This window comes from Python bivittatus, unplaced genomic scaffold (genome assembly GCF_059951505.1).
Source record: "Python bivittatus isolate LINGU-HERP-01145 unplaced genomic scaffold, Pbiv_v1 ctg000350_np1212, whole genome shotgun sequence".
In the NCBI taxonomy this organism is placed as follows: domain Eukaryota; kingdom Metazoa; phylum Chordata; class Lepidosauria; order Squamata; family Pythonidae; genus Python; species Python bivittatus.
Genome location: NW_028277074.1, coordinates 33,009,670 through 33,030,559, shown reverse-complemented (window position 1 = coordinate 33,030,559; position 20,890 = coordinate 33,009,670). Strand labels below are relative to the sequence as shown.

Here is a 20,890-nt window from a genome sequence, read left to right as displayed (position 1 = left end):
TACAGGAACCAAAAATCTTAAAACAACTTGGTTACTTTAGAAGAATTTGTTTCAAAAAGTCAGTGTATTAAAAAGACAAATTGACACATCTCTTTCAAATTAATACCAAGCATGCAGAAGGGGAAGGACAGAAAACACTTTTGTTCTTTCCAGGGCATTTCTTTACATCATAATGGCCCTTTCAATTCCACAATCCAAACAAAACATTTTGTTTCTTGCTGCACTACCAAAACAATTAAGACATCAATTTTTCAGGTCATTTGTGCACTGTCTAGTTATGCAGCAGCCTGTGCTTATACATTACCAACAGTCCTAAAGAACAACTTAAATAACAAAATTTAAACTGAAAGTGCTTGAAATTACTAAGGCTATTTAATGCAGCCTCCAGAAACAGTAGAAGCAAATAATGCTAATGTATACTTCTTCATTTGTAGTATTGCTAAATTGGTGTACAGGAGCGCAGATTTTCAATAGCACAATAATAATAACTGTTTAAATTAATGTCTTATATCAAGCAGGATGTTTCAGTCCCTTGACTTTCCACTAAGGAGATAAGCTATATTTGCAATTTTGCTTTTTAAATGGCTTTTAGTGGTTTTGTATTTTAATGTTCTGATGTGACTTTTTAAATTGTTCTTCACTAATTCAACTAGTTAGCTATATACCTTGTGGAAAGACTAGAAATAAATGAATTCAATTATTTCCACAAGTATCATACCGATGTTCTCACATGACCACAAGCTATTTCTAAGCATTTTCTACAAATTAATGAAAAAGAAATTGTGTTCACACCTAAAAAAAAAAATTCTACAGATATCGGAACATTATTTTTATGTATCGATTTTAGGATCCACACTAAGATCGTTCAATATAATCAAACTCCAGCATAACCAGCTACTACTTCAGTTATTACTTAACATTCTTTAACATAACAACATATCTTTTGTTGTGTTTCATGGTATTTAAATTTTGGCTGCACTTTATGATTAATTTTCAGAATATACACCATAAAGATGCAACTTTAAAAGCTTAATCAATCTTCTTAGGCACAGACCATACAATTTTAACACATAAAGATTCTTACCACTACTTCCTGGTGGCTGCAGTGCATCTCCTGTTAAATCACACCATCCAACTGGAAAGATATCTCGAGAATCATATTTACACCAATAGTCAAATGCCCCACGCCAGCCATCAAAGGTTATAAAAACTTCGTCTCCTCTGACATCCCCAATGGTTGCAGGACATATTAAATAAGGATTTTTTCTGTCTATTGCTTCTAGCTTCATTCCAACCTTAAAACAGTTTTGAGAAGGCTTTGGAGGTTCCTATCAAAATAAGAGAAAACAAGCCAATAAATGGATATGCAACTTTTACTTAACCAAATTGTTTCTTATTTATGCTCCAAAACATAAGCATAAATGTTCTGGAAATAAAGTATTAACATTTTACCATTGTTATCAATTTCCCAAGAATCCTCAATGAGAAAAAAATATATACATTGAAATTTAATTTACATGTAGGTTTTATGGAGCATAACAAAAATTAAAAGAAACCCAAGACATTTTTACATTTTTGAGAATTTAATAAAGCTTTATTTTATTAAAGAAAGATCTTATTACTAAAGAGACATAGCTGTCAAACTACATAATATTTCTATTACCTTATTTATGAAAACAGGAAGTTATTAGAAAGGCAAAAGAGTTTTCAGTGACACACTTGTCAATGTCAGAAGTATGAATAGGTCATTTACAATCACTAACAGTGTTTCTCAACCTTGGCAACTTTAAGATGTGTGGACATCAACTCCCAGAATTCCCCAGCCAGCAAGGGAATGGCTGGGGAATTCTGGGAGTTGAAGTCCACACACCTTAAAGCTGCCAAGGTTGAGAAACACTGCTCTAACATGATACGTAACACCATGTTTGTAAACTAGCAGGAGAGATTGTTAGAAAACCATTCATACTCAAATAATGTGAATTCAATAGATGTTCAAGTCATAAATTACTACCATGGAGGATTTTTGTCCTTTCTTACTCTTAATCTTTTTGGTTAATTTGCAAGTTCAGTGAAGGGAAGCTCATATTTTCTATTAACGTATTCTAAGTTAATAGTATTTTATCTGTCCAATTACCAATTCAAAAGTTTCTCTTCTTTATAAAAGGTAAGTATATATAGCATTGACAGTTCTGATTCCATTAGTTTTAGTGCTGATAGTTTTGAACCATTATTTGATAATATGGACATGGTGCCAATTTGCATATTGACTCATATATTTTCTACTAACTTCCCATTTGATATTTTACCTCTTCTACCCCATATCCTAGTTATATTCAGTGCCTTTGGCACACTGCTTTCTCTACATAATGTGAGAATTCTGAGCATTCCTAATACAAGAATACCACATTCTGAAAACTACAGAGACTATTGATCCATTTGCCTGAACACTCATTCCACGTACAAGGTTTGTTTTGCTTGTTACATAAAAGATGCAAAATTTCTTATTAATACAGCAATAACATTTTGCTCAGAGAAGAAAACTCATAACTGACTACCCTTGACCTTGGAACAAGATATAAATTGACCATATAAGAAATAAATAATATTTTAAAAACTGATAAAACTACTGAAAGATAGTTTGAAAACCATTTCTTACTCATTTTCAGTGAATTTACTATGTAAGTAAAAATATTCCTAAACAGAATTCTATGTTAAAATACAATGAACACGTATTTAATATTTTAAAGGGAATGTAAAGTATTTATAGATTTCTCTGTCAGAACCTCCAGCAATCAATCTATCTGCTCATTAGTTGCTTGCTTCGTTTCTACCATTTGTTTAGGAGGGGGGAGGGGGGAGTAAGGATAGAAAGACCGTTAACCCAGATGGACTGTTATCTGAAGCCAGGAATGTACAAGGTCGTACCAGCATGAGAACCCAGGGCTGGCAGGGGAGAAGGAGGGGTAACGAGGGGGTAAAAGTAGAGTGAGAAAGCGCGGGTTTTTAGTTTCAGCAATACTTTGAAGCTGTATGTACATCTCAATAAATGAACTTCTTTTTGAACTTCTTATGAGTTTCAAGAGATTTTTCTTCATTGGGATTTGACATAACAGACCTGACATTTTGCTGAAACTAACTCAAGCACATTTTATCTGAGGAGACAACGCACCAAGGAAAATCCCATAAATCAACATGCCCAAGGAGGAGAAGGGAATCGAGGAGATCCTGGCCACCGAGGGCGGATCCACGGAGATCGAGATGGGAGCCGCGGGCAGGATCGCGAAGGAGCCATCACCCCCGCTGGAGATTGAGGAGATTCTGATTCCAGCCCAAGCGATCGAAGCCCAGGTAGTGATGAAAAAGATGGAGTGCCGGCGTGGCCAATTATGGGAACCTCAGAGCCTGCTGGAATTTTGGGAAGCCACCAAAGAACCGCCAAAGCCTTCCCAACCCAGGTGGTCAGCGGCAATCGGAGATGTGACCAGGGCTACGAGAGCTGCCACCAAAACGTGGGCCCATGATTCCAGATGCTGGAGGGGGAGGTGTATGCCCTCTGCAGTGAGATGCGAGCGGTGAGGGAAGAACTGAAGCCCTTGACAGCCATGCTGGGGAGACTCCTATCAACAGGGGGACAAGGCCAGCCACCTGCTGGACCGGACCTGGGCCAGCAACCTATGGCCGGGGGGCAGCACAGCAATGGGAGAGGCTCCAAACCCCAGGGTCCCCAGCTGGGGCCCCAGCGACCAACCCTGGGTTCAGGGCCGCCCGGCTGAAAGTGAAGGCAACCTGCTGAAATGATGTGGCCTCGACAAGCCATATGGGGGAGACCGAATGAGCTGGCCGGTTTCCTGAACCATGTCAGGATCTGCATGGGGAGTTGCGGTCATCTCGTCCTGAGCGATGCCTGGAGGGTCACTTATGTGTCCCACTATTTGGTGGGTTGAGCGGCTGACTTGCAAGAAGCCGATGCCCCAGAGCTGGAAGACTTCGACAGGTTTATGACAGCATTGCAGGATCAGTTCAAGGACCCCTGTGCTCATACCCAGGCGCAAGAAGCTATCAAGGAGCATAAGCAAGGTACCCGGTCAGTGACCAAATATGCCTTGGAGTTTAGACGACTCGCGGCAAAACTCTGTGATTGGCCAGAGTCCTTCAAAGTGTGGCAATTCCAGAAGGGGCTGAATCCCAAGCTATGGGAATTGGTGTTGATGAGAGGATGTCCTACCATGCTACAAGGATGGATAGCCCATGTTTCCATGATGGAGTCCTAATGGATGGCTGTTTGGGGATCAGGCCCAATGACCCAGCTGAAGGCAGAGACCACTTCCCGCCCACCAGCTTCTAAGGGAAGTGGGAAAGCCATGGTGACTGGAGCAGGTGCCCGGCCGGTGGGAAAGTCCTGTTTCAACTGCAGAGAAGAGGGGCACTTTGCATCCACCTGTCTGAAAATCTCAGCCCAGAAGCTGGTCAGAAAGCCTAAGCAAACTGGTAAATCGACATAGCTGGTGAAGCCGGAGAAGAAAGGAACAGCCACGGCAGGTGAGGAGGAACAGTTCCCAATTCAACTGATGATTGAAAGTGAACCAAAAGATGAGGAGCAGCCGGCGGAAAACTCCAGCTGCCTGCTTTAAAGTATGCCCGAAAGCAGGCAGAGGACCCGAGGCGTGAGGAGTCAAATCCCAACTCAGATGACAAGGACATTCAGGTGAGTCCCATGACGGTTGGGGTGAAAATAAAGGCTCTGCAGACTACTCGTAAGGTGGAGTTGACAGCTTTAATAGACTCTGGGTGCTCCCGATGTTTGAGTAATCCCATTCTGATGAATGGGCTGGGACTATGGGTGTGGAGACTAAACATCCCATTGCCTTCAGGCAGTTGGACGGTTTAACTGTGTGAGGGGGACCTGTGGAATATTACATGGAAGTTTTTGAATTGAGGATTGGCTCTCATCAAGTGACTTTAAAGTGGTTAGTCGCCCCCATTGCGGGTCACCCCTTGGTCTTAGGAATGTCCTGGTTGGAACTGTGGAGAGTGTATGTGGACTGGGGCACCAAAAGCATGCTTTTTCAAGATGGGACAGGGACTGGAAAAGGGGAGGACGCTAACGGGGCACCCAGGATAGCGGTAGCAGCAATCAGGGTGCCAGTCCTAACCCCAGTGAACTCAGGAGCTGCTGTATTAGTTCCGGAGGAATACCGGGACTTGGCCAAAGTTTTTAGTGAAACCGAGTCGGATCAGCTGCCACCTCATCGCACTACTGACTGCAACTGAACTGGAGTTGGGGGCAAAATATCCCACCCCAAAAATGTACTCAATGACTCTGAAAGAAATGGTGACTCTCAGGGAGTTCATTGATAAAAATCTACAAAGGGGTTTCATAGAACCCGCTAAGTCCCCACTGGCAGCACCTGTGCTATTCCAAGAGAAGAAGGACGGGTCATTAAGACTATGCACAGATAATAGGGGATTGAATGCCATTTGTAAGGAGAACAAATACCCCCTCCCACTAATGAAGGTTTTATTAGCTCACTTGGCGAAGGGGAAAATTTTTACAAAACTGGACTTGCGAGATGCTTACTTTAGAGTGAGGATCAAGGAGGGGGGTGAATGGAAGACAGCATTCCACTGCCTCCTAGGCTGTTTTCAATATGATGTGATGCCATTCAGGCTCTCAGGGGCCCCGGGGGGTCTTTATGCAACTGATAAATGAGTTGTTACATGAGCATCTGTATAAAGGAGTGTTGGTTTATCTGGACGATATTCTGATCATACTGAAAATTGGGATGAACATGTAAAATTGATGAGGGAAGTGCTACAGAAATTGTTGAATGCACAATTGTACACCAAACTTACAAAATGTAAGTTTCACCAGGAACAGATTGATTACCTAGGGTATAGGATTTCTAGCCGAGGGGTGGAGATGGACCCAAGCAAAGCCTGTGACGTGGTGGGCTGGGAAGTGCCAAAAATAAGCCACCAGTTGCAAAGTTTCTTGGGATTTGCTAACTTTTACTGTCAATTTATTCCCAATTTCGCCCAATTTGCTCTGCTTCTTACTGACTTGGGGAAAGATAAAGTTACTGACTAAGTTACTTTCCCCTTACTGACTAAGGGGAAAGATAAAGTCAAAGCCCAAAAGCCAGGGATGCCCTTAGATTGGACAGAGGAATGCCAAGAGGCATCTGAGCACCTAAAAAAGCTGTTCACAGAGGAGCACATCATCAAGCATCCGGATCCAGACACACCATTTGTAATGCAAGCAGACACCTCCGATGTGGCAATTGGGGCAGTGCTACTGCAGGGAGAAGGAAGCCTTCGCTGTAAAATGGGTGTTAATGAACTGGAGACACCTCCTGGAGGGAGCTGAGATGCCTTGTAAAGTTTGGACTGATTATAAAAATCTGGAGGCTCTGAAATCCCCATGGAAGTTATCCCCAAAACAGGTCTGATGGGCGCAATTTTTAGCCGATTTAAATTAACCCTGAAATACATGCTGGGGGGAAAGAATTTCCTGGCCGATGCATTTTCTCGACTGCCACCACACAATAGTCAGAGATAAAAGGTTGCGGCACCAGTAATTCCCATGTGTCAGGATGCTATGGCAGCGGTCACCAGAGGGCAAAGTAAAAGGGAAGAGCCGGAGCAGGGATTGTTAAAAGAGCTAAATCTGCATCTGCAAAAAGATGAATGGTTTCTACAAAATAAGGATTCTCTGGCAGAAAGGAATGGGGCTTGGTGGATGGGAAACAGAGTATATGTGCCAGCCGAAGCTAGGAAATTAATACTAGAGAGGGGCCATGACAACAAAGTGGCGGGACACTTTGGGTGTGTGAAAACTCTGCACCTTCTCCAGAGACAATTTTGGTGGCCGGCAATCAGGAAAGATGTAGCTGAATAAACAGCTAGCTGTCCTACTTGTGCTATGGCAAAAAAACGCGGGGGGAGACCAATGGGCTTGTTGCAACCCGTAGCGACTCCCTCCAAACCCTGGAAAGAGATCACAATGGACTTTATTGTAGATCTTCCCGAAAACAAGAAGCGGACTATAATTTTGACGGTCACAGACTTGTTTTCAAAACAAACCCATTTCATACTATGTGCAGCAATTCCGTCAGCAACCCAGTTAGCAAAGATGTTTATTCAACATATATACCTTTTACACAGCATTCCCAATCGAATAATCAGCGACCATGGAATTCAGTTCACCTCAAAATTCTGGCAAACTTTCATGAAGCTCATTGAAGCCAAACGGGCTGAGTTTGAGTTACCACCCACAGATGGATGGGGCGTCTGAATGACAGAATGCTGGGTTGGACTAGTATTTGTGGTGTTTTGTGAACCATCAACAGGATAATTGGGTTGATCTATTGCCATTTGCAGAAGTTGCCTACAATAATGCTGTGCATGATAATACGGGTTTTACTCCATTTAAAAAAGCCATGGGTCAGGACTTTGTGCCCATCCCCAAACTCCCGTGTGAAAAAACCGGCGTCCTATTGCCAGACAAGTGGGTTAAACAGATGAAAGATTTATGGCCAATTACAGAAAAAGCATTGGAAAAGGAGAGAGAAAGTTACAAGAAACATGCAGACCAAAAGAGGGCACCTGAAAAGAAAAGGAAAGTGGGAGACAAAGTATTTCTTTTAACACAGAACTTGAAATTGACACAACCATCAAAGAAATTCGAGCCAAAATACCTCAGTCCTTTTGAAATTGAGACAGTAATTAACTCAGTAACTGTTCACCTTAAGTAATCCAAATCGTTAAGAAAAATCAATCCTGTGTTTTATTGTAACTTGTTAAAACCGTATGTAGAATCAGAGCAGTGGCACAGGGCTCCATCCATCCCGGAGCCTATAATGGTTGAGGGCGAGCAACATTTTGAAATAAAAGAAATATTAGATGTGAGGAAGGATAGGGGAGACATACAATTCTTAGTCAAATGGAAACATTTCCTAAAGTCTTTATCTGAGTGGGTTGCTAGAAAACACATGAATGCCCCAAAACCAATCAAAGAATTTTATAAAAGATATCCTGATAAACCAAAGTAAATGTAAGAAACAATTAAGAATTAGTATCCCTGTGTAAATTTCTGGTTGTTGTTTTCTCTATTTCAGGTCTTCCCGAGCCAGCTTTGAAGCGTAGCTTTCTTTTGGAGGGGCAGCATGTCAGAACCTCCAGCAATCAATCCATCCGGTCATTAGTTATTTGCTTCGTTTCTGCCATTTGTTTAGGAGGGGGGAGGGGGGAGTAAGGATAGAAAGACCGTTAACCCAGATGGACTGTTATCTGAAGCCAGGAATGTACAAGGTCATGCCAGCATGAGAACCCAGGGCTGGCAGGGGAGAAGGAGGGGTAACGAGGGGGTAAAAGTAGAGTGAGAAAGTGTGGGCTTTTAGTTTCAGCAATACTTTGAAGTTGTACGTACATCTCAATAAATGAACTTCTTTTTGAACTTATTACGAGTTTCAAGAGATTTTTCTTTGTTGGGATTTTAACATAAGAGACCTGACATTCTCTGCATTTAAATCCCTTCTATACATTCTTAAAACAATCTTTTGTCTACCTTTTTTCACTTTTACTCTTTATATCACTAAGTTGGGTATCATATAGGAACTGACACATTTGTCTAGTTAAAATATAAAGAGAGATTATCAGGCATGTTTCACATACATGCATTTAATATGTTACTTCTAACTTGTAAAATATCTTTCAAATGGCATGTGTAAGCACAGCACCACAAATGAGATTTTGTCTTGAATTTGTTGCATATAATCTAAGTCAATTTTGTTTTTATAGTCTATATGGCACTTGCCAAAATGAAAATGTGCAAATGGTTGCTCTCTATTGGGATCATAGCTTGGCCTTTTTATGCTACAGTAGACACAGAACACAAAGGACTTCTCAGTAACCAAGCTTCTTACCTTCTTAAAGAATGTTGCAGGTGCCATTTCAGCTCCATTTAGTGTTCTTAGGAGGAACATTGGCCAAGAAGATGCATTCATCTGGAATCCTAGTTTGACAGTAGATAAGTTGTACATAATGGATATGATTTAGGACAAAAGGCAGAGTAGGGATGGGGGTGGAAGCAAAGCACGGATGACCCATCACCAGTGCAAAGCGCATCAAATACAATCCTTAACATTATTTATTTATCAAATTTGTCACTGCCCATCTCGTTGAAATGATTCTGGGCAATTTACAGCAGAAATAAAATTCATTAAAATACAGTCCTAATAATAAATAACTTCCAAGAAAGATGGAGTTGGCAACTAATTCAAGGCAGCATTGTCAGGGCGCTAACCACCCCCAAGGACAGTTAGAGTCCATATCACCCCATGTACACTGGCAGAGCCAGGTCTTTAATCCTTTTCAGAAAGCCAGGAGGGTAGGGTCCCACCATACCTCTGGGGGGTAGAATATTCCAAAGGGTGGGGGAAATGGCAGAGAAGGCTCTCCTCCTGGGCCCCGCCAGCTGACATTCTCTCCCTGACAGGGTCCACAACATGCCCTCTCTGGTTGACCGGGGGGACGGGTTGATGCAATGAGGATGAAACAGTCCCTCAGGTAACCTGGACCCATGCCATGTAGGGCCTGAAGGTTATAATGAACACCCTGAATTGGACCCAGGAGCAAACTGGCACCCAATGCAGCTTCCACAGCAAAGGTGTTACGTGTGCCATCCTAGGGGTACCTAATATCCGCGTGGCTGCATTTTGAACCAGCTGTAGCTTCCAGATACTCTTCAAGGGTAGCCCCATGTAGAGTGCATTGCAATAGTCTAACTAGGAGATGACCAGGACATGAGTGACTGACCGGAGAGCCTCCTGATCCAAGAAGGGTTGTTAACTGGTGCACCACTCAAAGGTGGGCAAAGGCCCTCCTGGCCATGACTGTGACCTGCTCCTCAAGCAGGAGTCATGAGTCCAGAAGGACCCCCCAGATTATGCACCAGGTCTGTCTGGGGCAGTGCCACCCCATCTAAAACCAAAGATGTAAATTCTCAGATACAGAGGGGCCTCCAATCCACAGCCACTCCATCTTACCAGAGTTCAGCTGAAGCCTGTTGTTCCCCATCCAGATCTCCACAGCTTCCAGGCACCGCGAAAGAGTGGTTACGGCATCATTCAAGTCACCCAGGATGGAGATGTATAACTTGGTATCATTGGCATATTGATGACACCTCATCCCATGGTGGTGGGTGATCTCACCCAGTGGTTTCATGTAGATGTTAAACAGGAGTAGAGAGAATAGCAAACCCTGTGGCACCTCACAATGGACGGGCCATGGGCTGGATCTCTCACCCCCAATCAACACCGATTATATCCATTCTTTTTCTCTTGATTTATGACTATTTCATTGTTTGTTATTTCAAAAAATGATGCCTTTAAATCAAATTGTTGAATCATGTTTCCTTACCCAGAGGAGGCTGAAGCATTCCTCCTTTCTTTTCACACGTTCCAATTTGCTGTATGTCAGATGAATCCACTAGCCTCCAGAAGTCATTTTTGTTGTCACTTCCATCAAGCCGCAGCCTTAATCTAGTACCTGTGATTCCAATAACTGTAGCTATACACACAGAAGTAACATTCCGGGGGTCATGAGCTTCCAATTTCATGCCCACTTCAAAATCATTGCTAGGGGGAATCCTAGACTACAAAAAGGAAAGATAACAAAAGATTTACAATATAGTCTAACAATGTCTAGTAGCTTAGGTTATTAGATAGTAATATACATAGACCAGTCTAGGGAATTTAATGAATGAGCACTTTCCCACATCTAAAAATGAGCAAGTTGACACTGCAGCAGTTTGCTAATTATACAAATGCATACTTTTACACTTCTATAACAAACTGACACATACATTCTAAATTTATTTCATGGTATTCATCACTCTGTGTAACAAGCGATCAGCTACCACTTTGTCTTTTCTTTGATTAGAGACATCAAGCAAGGTGACTATTATTTCCTACCATATGAAAAGAGGGCAACAATAATGCCTCTTATATTAGTAATTCTCACTAACATGAATATACTACATACTGCATTAAGTGCACGCTATGTTAAAAGCTACAGTTGTAAGTAAGGCCATATATCTTGGCTGTTTACAAACACATTGATTTTATGAGTGGAACTTAGTATTTTAAATTGTCACCTGTCTGAAACATTGTGAAGGAGCAGCTACAGATCCAGTCTCTTTCAAGTAGTTATCCCAGTTAAAATATTCTAGGGAAAAAATGGAAATATTTAAACATGCTGTTTTAAATATAAAGACTACATAAAAAGACTTAGGCTATAGGAATGTAAATATAATCTTACAAGAATTTACAAAAAGCTAAGAATATTTTTTTCCCAAACATGTTAAAACTAATTTTAGAAATTGTAAAGAAATTCAGTTTTTTAAATAATCTTTTTAACCTGCACTGGATTAGTTCCAATGTTATGACATTTGAATTATCAAATAAATTAATTGGAATTACTCAAATGTTGTTGTACGCATATTTTTCTCAGAAGATTCTATCTCATAGACACAATGCATTGAATGTGGCCTTTTAAGTACAGAAAAGTGCTAAATGTGGGAATCCAAATTAAAGCATGCAAGACATATGGCTGTTAAGCCTCTCCTTTGATATATCCAGCAAAGGTGAGCTCACCATCTCCCTGGTAACCAGTTCCACTATCACTACTCTTACTGTTTGGAAGGTTTTCAAATATTCAACTACAGTACAAACTGTCTGTAATGTTATTCTTTGTCCCGAAGTACAGGACATTCAGGTATTTCAGGAGTGCTAGTATATTTCCAGTCTTCTCTCCTCAAGACTAAACATGTCTTCAAAGGACTTAATTCACTGATTCATCCTCACTGCCCTTCTCTGAATACTTAAAAGATTGCCTAGAACTGGAAGACACAGTACTCAAGATGTGATTTGACCAAAGCAACATATAGTGGAACTAGTACTTTCTGTTATTGGGAAACTATACATGTAAAGATCTAGTCTAAAATTACATTTGTCTTATTAGCACACAGTATTTAATATTTTACTATTTCATGTATTGAGGCCAAGGAATATTTGCATGAAAATAAAAAGAAATATCATTTAGACAGCAATGAGTCTAAACTGTCAAACCTAATTTACAAGAAGGATTTATCTAAATGATAATATTCAATGTAGTTATACTCCACAAACCAAACTGTACAATAAAGGTATTGGACAGAAACATATATAACATTCCTCTGCTATCTATATTAATTCAAGAACAAGGTTGTTAAGGCTATTAAAATCTGCTTAAACAATCAAACAAAAAAGGACATACATCAAATACTTGAGGAATTCCCTCACATGTCCTGCATCTCAACTCATTTGATGTTTAGTTCTAAAGCAAGCAGAGGCTAGTCCATATTTTGTATCATAGGAGTTTGACAAGCCCCTGACCCTGACTGAAATATATATCAAATTTGTCACCACCCATCTCGTTAAAAAGCGACTCTGGGGAATTTACAGAGAAGATAAAATTAATTAAAAATACAATATAAAAGTAGTCCTAAATAAATAATAAATATATTCCAAGAATTGATGGTAATTGGTGAGTATTAGGCTCAGGGAGCATCACCAGGGCGCCAGCCACCACCAGGGTTGATTAAAACTCTTATTGTCCCATGCAAACTGGCAGAGCCAGGTCTTTAGTCCTTTCCGGAAAGCCGGGAGAGTGGGGGCCCACTGTACCTCTGGGGGGTAGAATATTCCAAAGGGTTGGAGAAACGGCAGAGAAGGCTCTCCTCCTGGGCCCTACCACCCAACATTCGCTCGCTGACAGGATCCATAACACGCCCTCTCTGCCTGCCCAGGTGGGACAGATTGATGTGATGGGGGTGAGATGGTCCCTCAGGTAGCCTGGACCTATGCTATGTAGGGCTTTAAAGGCGATAACCAACACCTTGAATTGGACCCAGAAGCAAACTGGGATCCAATGCAGCTCCCGCAGTAAAGGTGTTATATGTGCCATCCTTGGGACACCCAAGATTGTCCACACGGCTGCATTTTGACCTGGCTGTAGCTTCCAGATACTCTTCAAGGGTGCTATGTATATGCTACATATATAGGCAGAATCAATATAGAAGAGAATATATATAGCTCAAGGTTGAACTGGTGAGTCCTTGGTGCTCTCTGAGCTTGGTTGTTTGCTTGCAGACATTTTATTACCCGACTAGGTAATATTATCAGTGCAGTAATGCACATTATCATGGCACCGATGTTACCTAGTTGGGTAATGAAACACCTGCAAGCAAACAACCAAGCTAAGAGAGCACCAAAGACTCCACAAAATCAATATAATCTATAATGTCAAAATAACCAAGATATCCAGTAGGTTGCACTCCCTATCATCCACTGATTGCTAAACATTACCCAACTGAGACAGGTTCTTCAGATGAGGTGGAACTACAGCCAAACAATCTAGAATTTTGGAGTCATAGTGGCAGAAAGCTGATGAGAATATTTGAAGAGAATAGTTCCAATGCTACTTGAGGACACCAGGTCAAGAAAGGCTGCACTAAAGCTACCAAAACCAGACAATAATCTGCATGAGATTTAAGGTAGCTTTTTCAGTACAGTATTGTTTTCTTGTAAACACAAGAGATCTTACTCTATAGACTGCATCTACTACTGCTGATGGCCTCTGAAATTTTTTAACAAATATGAAAAACCGCAATCCAGAAGGGCAGATAGTCCATGAAAAGCTTTGCTGCTCAAACTGAAGAAGCTGAAATGTATTCAGCACATAAAAGAGTCAGCCAGTAACGCCTTCCTCCAACAGATTGAAGCTAAATTATTGTAAATCTGTGTGCAATAGTCTGCAGTAGTAATAACCCTAAAACTGTTTTGCTTCCTGCTGCAAACAACAGAAATACGTACAGATGGCAGTAGAGACCACCCCTATGGCCAATCATATATGCTAAGAGATACAGCATGAAAGTAGGTAATATCATGTTATCTTTTCCTTTAAGATACAGACACCTCTCAGTGAATTTAACTCTTATTTTCTTACAGTACTTACTTTATTCATTTGCACCTATTCTTTTAGCAGTAACAAGGCAGCCAAATAGGAAAGGATGTTCAGATATTCATAGTGAATGCAAAACAAAGTATTTTATATATTGCCAGTAATAAAATCTGCTTATGCTAGTAATCTATGTACATTTCACAAGCTATCATGTAGACGTGCAGAATGGCCAATGTCTATGTGTTTTACTCCATTAATTGCTACACCTAAAAAACAAAACAATTAAACTAAAAATAATACTATGCTGCCACCCAGTGTTTCTGGTTGGTAAGGTCTCTTTCAAGTTGAGCTTGATTCCTGGTGACTTTATGGACAGTTATGTAATTTTCTTGGCAATGATATTGAAATTAGGTACTATGGGACGACTAGGAAGTTTCTTGGCAAGTAGCTGAAGTTCTTCTAGAGTGATTCAGTGTTGTGCTGATTATTCAACAGTAGAGTGTTGACTTTTATTAGCCTTTATTGCAATTTTTCAGTTGTTTCTAAGCATGCAATGAACTACAGATGACACAACTGTATATTGCGCAAATCCATCTCAGGAACCTGGCTTGTGGTAGTGCTGCTTTGTTAACTGAATCATGTTTCACTTTACTCATGGGTAAGCATATTGTATGAGAACAAACATTATGTTTCAAAATTTCAAATTTGTTGTAGAATAAAGAGGGAAAATACAGATCGCTTTGCAGTACAGGTAGTCCTTGGATTACAACCACTCATTCAGCAACTGTTCAAAGTTATGACAACGCTGAATGAGTGGTATTTACAACTGGTCCTTGAAGTTCCAGCCATATCAGTACCCCTGCAGTCAAGTGATCACAATTTGGATGCTTGGCAACCAGCTTGCCCTTACGATGGTTGCACAATCCCACAATCACCATTTGAGATCTTCCCTGCCAGCTTCCCACAAGCAAAGTCAGTGGGGAAGCCAGTATGGAAGTTTAAAAGTTGCTCCCATAAATTGATCCTGCTTTTTCTCCCGAGAAGCCCCACCCTATAGCACTCCCCCACGTGCATTCCATAACACACGCCTGCCTGGAGCATCCCCTGCCTGTCCATGCCCCCTGCCCACCCACTCCATAGTGCCTGCCCACAGTCCCCACCAACCAGCTTGCCTCCACACCATAGTGCCTGCCCATGGCACTCCCCACCCCCGTACACTCCATAGCACCTGCCAATGGCACCACCGCCACTCTGCACTCCTTGCCTGGGGATCCTGCCTGTTCCTGCTTACCAACCCACAAGGTCCTGGAGTTACAATGGCATTTGGGACTGGGACTGCCGTCGCTAAGCGATGCAGTCACCTGACATCGCATTTACAACCACATCGCTTAGTGACAGAAATTCCGGTTCCAACTGCCATTGTAACCCGAAGACTACTTGTATTGGAAGACAGCCTGCTCAAACTGAAAAGATCCTGATGCTGATGCTTCTCACAGAAACTGATGGGAGATATTAATTTTTATGACTTTTCTTCAATTTTACCATTTTCCCACTTTTTATAAAGATCTGCTTTCTAAGCTTCCAACTCCATGTCTGTTGCATTTTTATGAAATGTAGAGATTTTAGAAATATATCTGCCAAGTTTTTTTTTTACATATGTCCATGTCATTTCAGTTCTAATTAAGATTGAAATAACACCAGCTTTATGAATAGCAATAAAATGGCTTTCCCCCTTATTATTACTTGTACTCTTGGAACTTGTTCTTGTTATAGCTTTACAAAAACTCTTTAGATAAGGTTATAAATTTAGACAAAGCAATTTATCTCTGATTTTTCTAAATGCATAGGCCTAATTTAATTGAAGTCAATGATCCAAGGCAGAAATCTAATAAGAATACTTGGGTTTTTCCTTCATCTCTTCATCTTTATTCCCCTTAAAATTTTGCTTTTTCTGTTTTTTCCCTTTTTTCTCCAATCTCTCTTATTTAAGTTATATCATTTTTTTCCGCCTAAATACCAGAAACCTGTATTTCATTGGTAATTCCTCTGGTGTCACAAGGTTTATAGTATTACTGAACAGTTTACATTGTCATATTGGCCCAGGATTCAGACTTCCTAATCAGAAGACACCTTTCATTCTTCACTATTTGGAACCAAACTAGGCAGATCGTGGATTCATCTAGAAGTAACTCTCCCACAAATACAGAAAAGAAAGGGTAGGGGGAGAGAAGACAGGGCACTAACACTTCTCAAGAAGCCCTCCACATGTCTTTCTACTCAGTATACATGCAACCAATACGTGTCAAGGATTTCTGAATTGTTTTCTTTATCTATGTTGATATATACAGGTAGTCCTCAGTTAATGACCACTTGTTCAGCGACCATTCAAAGTTATAACAGCACTGAACGAGTGGTAGTTATGACCAGCCCTTGAAATTTCAGCCATCACAGCACCCCTGAGGTCACATGATCACAATCTAAGTGCTTGGCAATCGTCTCGCACTTATAACAGATGCAGTGTTCCGCAGTCACATGGTCACAATTTGCTATCTTCCCTGCCAGTTTCCTGCCAGCAAAGTCAATGGGAAAACCGCCAGGGAAGGTCGCAAGTTGCTTGGGTTAAGTCTCTCCCACCCATGCATCCCCCCCAGCCCCTCTGCACTCATGCCATGCCAGCCACCCATACACCTTCCCCAAGCCTCGCTATGCTCACACTGTACCTCCCCATCTACTTGCGCACCCTCTCCCACCCAACAGCACCCTCGTGCTCCATCCCTGAGCCTCGCTGTGCTCTACACCTCCCTGGTCACTTACACTCCCTCCCTGGCCACTTGTGCACCCTCGTGCACACTCTCCAACCCAGCAGCACCCCAAGCCCCGCCACATCTCCCTTGCCACTTGCACACCCTCTCCCACCAGGCAGCAGCCATCCCAAGTCCCTGTGCATTCGCGCCACACCTGGCCAGCCACCCATACACCCTGGAGCCTTGCTGTGTTCATGCTGCACCTCCCCGGCCACTCACACACCCTCCCCAGCCACTCGCACACGCTCTCCCACCTGGCAGCAGCACCCTCACGACCCTCCCTGAGCGTGCCTCCCCCACCACTCATGCACCGTCCCTAAGCTTGCTGCGCTTGCACTGTGCCTCCCTGGCTACTCAACATCCTCCCTGGCCACTTGTGCACCCTTGCACACTTGTGCACCCTCTCCCACCTGGCAGCAGGCACCCCAAGCCCCACTGCTCTCACACTGCACCTCCCCAGGCACCCACACAGCCCTTCGCTCCCTCTCCCACACAGCAGCAGCAACTTACCTGCCTGCCCACTTGCTTGCAAAACTACCTGGGACTTGAAACTTTCTGCTGGCTTCCCCACTGGCTTTAATTGTTGGAAGCCTGCAGGAGGTGCTCACTTAATGACCCATGATCCTCACTTAACAATAGCAACAGGGACTGCAGGGATTGCTGTTGCTAAGTGATGCAGTTGCACTTACGACTGCATTGCTTAGTGACAGAAATGCTGTCATAACTCAAGGACTACCTGTATATTTACAGTACCAGTTTTAATACATTTCCAAAAGTGTACGTGTGTGTGTAATATATGCATGCATTACATTACATTACATGCTAAACATGTTCCCAGAAGAAATTTCCTATTTTATCTGACAGAACATTATCCTCTCTAATATGCTTTGTTATTTGCAATTCTATCACTATTCAAATCTTTAAAGTAGTATTATTTCATCAAAAATGTATATTTACCAAGGAAGTTCCATTTTCATCTACCTAAATGCTACAATGTTATTCCTTATAATAGCAATCTCTAGTGGAGAATGCTACCAGGATTATGACCAAAGCGTGTTACTGAGAAACAGAGATATGACCATGCTTTGTATAATTCCAAGGTTTACACACTTAAAAAATAATTTATAAAACATTTAATGGGCTTAACCAAATTGCTTAAATGTAATTGTGGTTCTTCAGGTGTTCACCTCTACATGTACACCTATGGGTACTGCATTTGTGTAGAACCCTTATTTGATTCTTCTAGAGCTGTGGCATTTTTTTCAGCAGGAAATGCTTTTGTCCAATGTGTGCATAATCCTGGGGATGGTTCCTACCTTTCCCCTTAATTTCTACCCATGCCAAGGAAAAAAGTTCAGATTGCTATTAAACTGGACACCTAAAGCGGAAAAAGTGAGAGCGTTTTGTGGATGCAGATGCCCAAAGAAAGCAATATGATCTTCTTTGCACTCTCTGTGCCTCAGATGTATGGTGGAGTAGCAAGTTTATCTCCTGGTGGGAGCAGATGCCAGAGTTAATGAAGAACCCAACAAAGAACTGTTCAGCCAAAGAAGGCATCCACACAAGCTTAAGCACTGAGATCATAATGTCTAGAGAAGGTTAAAGGTTGAGATTATGTGAAGGTTCTGCTTAGGTCAGGGAATGAGAGCCCATAAAAGTACGCTTAAAGGAAGCATTCACCATAATTCTAACAGGAAATTGGGAACATTTGGGATGTAATGAAATGTGAGAATGACTTTGGAAGACCGAGGGGGTGGGGGGAGAGATGCTGCCTAGGGAACAATCAGACAGAGGGGGGGAGCCCCACAACTGAGTAACAGGCAGAGAAACTTAGAAAGGATCTGCCCTAACCTTCAGGTGGTAAAGAGATGGTGGGCGATTTGTATTTTCAGACTTGAAAGATTCTGCTACCGTAGCCTTACAATAAAATAGAATTAGTTCATCTTGAGTTTTCTGTCTCTTCTACTTGGGAGGCTGATATGGGATCAATGAAAGGTACTGATATAATCTATACAGTTGTCTAGAGCCCAACAGATATCTAATATATAAACCTCTTAAGGTTATAGCTGCTTTTAGAAAAAAGAGAATAAAAATCTGGTTCAAATGGACTCTGACACAATTTTAGGCAGAAGACAAGTTCAGGTTTTCTGTCAATGTGACTCTAAGGGGCATCAGTTTCAAGAGCATGCAATTCTCCAGCCCAACCGGTGAGTATCAACACCAACATTCTTGAGAGCTAGAAACTGAGTATTCATGGTAGAAAGAAGTTCAAACATATCACTACAGAGAAGATAGCTGAAAGGACTGGAAGCTTTACTGGCATAGATATTCAACAATCCTTTGAGAAATTGTTTTGTGATCGGCTAATAAAACACCAAATTAATTGTGCCCGCCACAGTAGTTGCTATATAGATCTGAATCAAAGTGTCATCTATGTTACCTTGTTTCAATATAAGAAACAAAAAGATCAGTTATAATGAATTGTTAATGGGATTTGCTCTGAAGTCATATATAAATGACTTCCATACCAGTTTTAAATCTTCATGACATCCTTCATGAAGATCTGTGAGGAAGAGCCACAATGAGCCACACAATGAGAAGTGTGTTAATCCAGATGCATATCTCTAGGCAGATAAAGTAAGCTTTACCATCTGGACAAAAGAAACTGTATTGTGAGTTAGGATTGTCTTGGTCATCAGTGCTTGATCAGAATGCAATAATAAAACATGTAACATCCAGAAGCATGAGTAGAAGGCATATTTATAGGAAAGGACCAATCTTTATATCAGTGAAAGTATTTCCTAGGAACCTCGTCAGTGTCTGCTTGGAACAAGACCTATGTCATTATGCACTTGTGTGGACACAAACATACAGGCTGAGCTGGCAAATAGTTCAGGACAATGTCTGTTAAAAAAAAAAAATTGTCAATATATTGTCTGAAATTATTTGAATGGTATAGTCTTGAAGAATTGGCATGAAAATCCCAAGACTTTTCTGTACTGATTTCATAGAGTTGTAACGTAAAGAAAACTATGATGGTACATCTTTTGGACTGTCAGTGCTTCATAGTGAGATGCTCAGCTTAGCATTCATTATCAGTGATGGATAACTAAAAGGGGAAAGGTAGGCAATCTCGGTTAAGGTGTGTTAGCCCTACTATGTAGACTAGACCAAGCCAAGAAATCAACTCCACAGGAAAACTAAAACTACTTTTATTGACTATAGTAACAAACTTGCAGGTCTGATTGTGCTTTACCTCCTTCCCCATTCTTATATTTGTGTGAATTACGGAAGTGTCTATGTGAGCCACTTTCACATTCCTTTTGCATGTTTTGGGCTTATGTTGTTGTCCTCCTCTCTTTGGTAATTAATCTTGCCTATCTCATGAAGGTCATCTTCTTCACTCTCTACAAGATGGCAGGTCTTCCCCACTACTGCAATAATTGACAAATCCAGCTAAGAAGAAAAAAACAGGTTGAGACAGGATGTAGTTCTGATAAGAAATGATCTAGTAACCGTTGCTGAAGCTTCACACAAAGTACTATTACAATAAAGGTCCTGGAGCCTGGCATAAGGAACCATCACTATAGAAGTACTTGAAGCTGACAGACCTGTACTTCCAGAAAACATAAATGGGTGACCAATACTATCGTGCATTTTGTGCACATCCTTGAAAGCACCCTGAATTGGAAGTGGTAGGCTCTACTTAGATGCAAAGCTAATGAAATGGAAGGAGATGATGAAATCAAAATAACGAAAGTTTTGATGGCACCAAATAGTGCTGCAGCCAAAAGTGTGACTGAGAAATGCTCAATAGCACCTGAAATCAAGTTTGTAAAATTTTGGCAATATGCCCAATTTGGTCCTTTCAAAGCAGGAGACTGACTACCAGTTGAGGGAACTTGCCTCCACAACTGGAAAATTTGCAAAATAGCATTCAAATAGCCAAACTCCACGACACAGTTAAGACTGACTAACTCTCCATAAAACATTTTCAATCTGAATATGTTTTCAATTCTTCCTCGAATTTTTTTTTCTCAAAAAACATAAAGGAGGAAATAAACAGAAATATGTATATGGGAAAA

The 20,890-nt window shown here is 41.3% G+C and overlaps 1 protein-coding gene across 12 annotated transcripts in view; it reads right to left on the bottom strand.

Moving 5' to 3' along the window:
- The window catches only part of SCML2 (Scm polycomb group protein like 2), a 52,613-nt gene that overhangs the window by 19,398 nt on the left and 12,325 nt on the right, over positions 1 to 20,890 (bottom strand). For 9 of the 12 annotated variants that reach the window (XM_088144888.1, XM_088144887.1, XM_088144880.1 and 6 more), the window contains 4 exons: positions 11,156 to 11,226; positions 10,420 to 10,654; positions 8,925 to 9,013; positions 1,085 to 1,328 (listed from right to left, as the gene is read on the bottom strand). In XM_088144888.1, the coding sequence (XP_088001014.1) occupies positions 1,085 to 1,328; positions 8,925 to 9,013; positions 10,420 to 10,654; positions 11,156 to 11,226 (639 nt within the window). Of the gene's footprint in view, positions 1 to 1,084; positions 1,329 to 8,924; positions 9,014 to 10,419; positions 10,655 to 11,155; positions 15,103 to 20,061; positions 20,262 to 20,890 lie in introns of those variants that run through there. The other 3 variants (XM_025169691.2, XM_088144886.1, XM_025169692.2) reach the window with 3 other exon arrangements.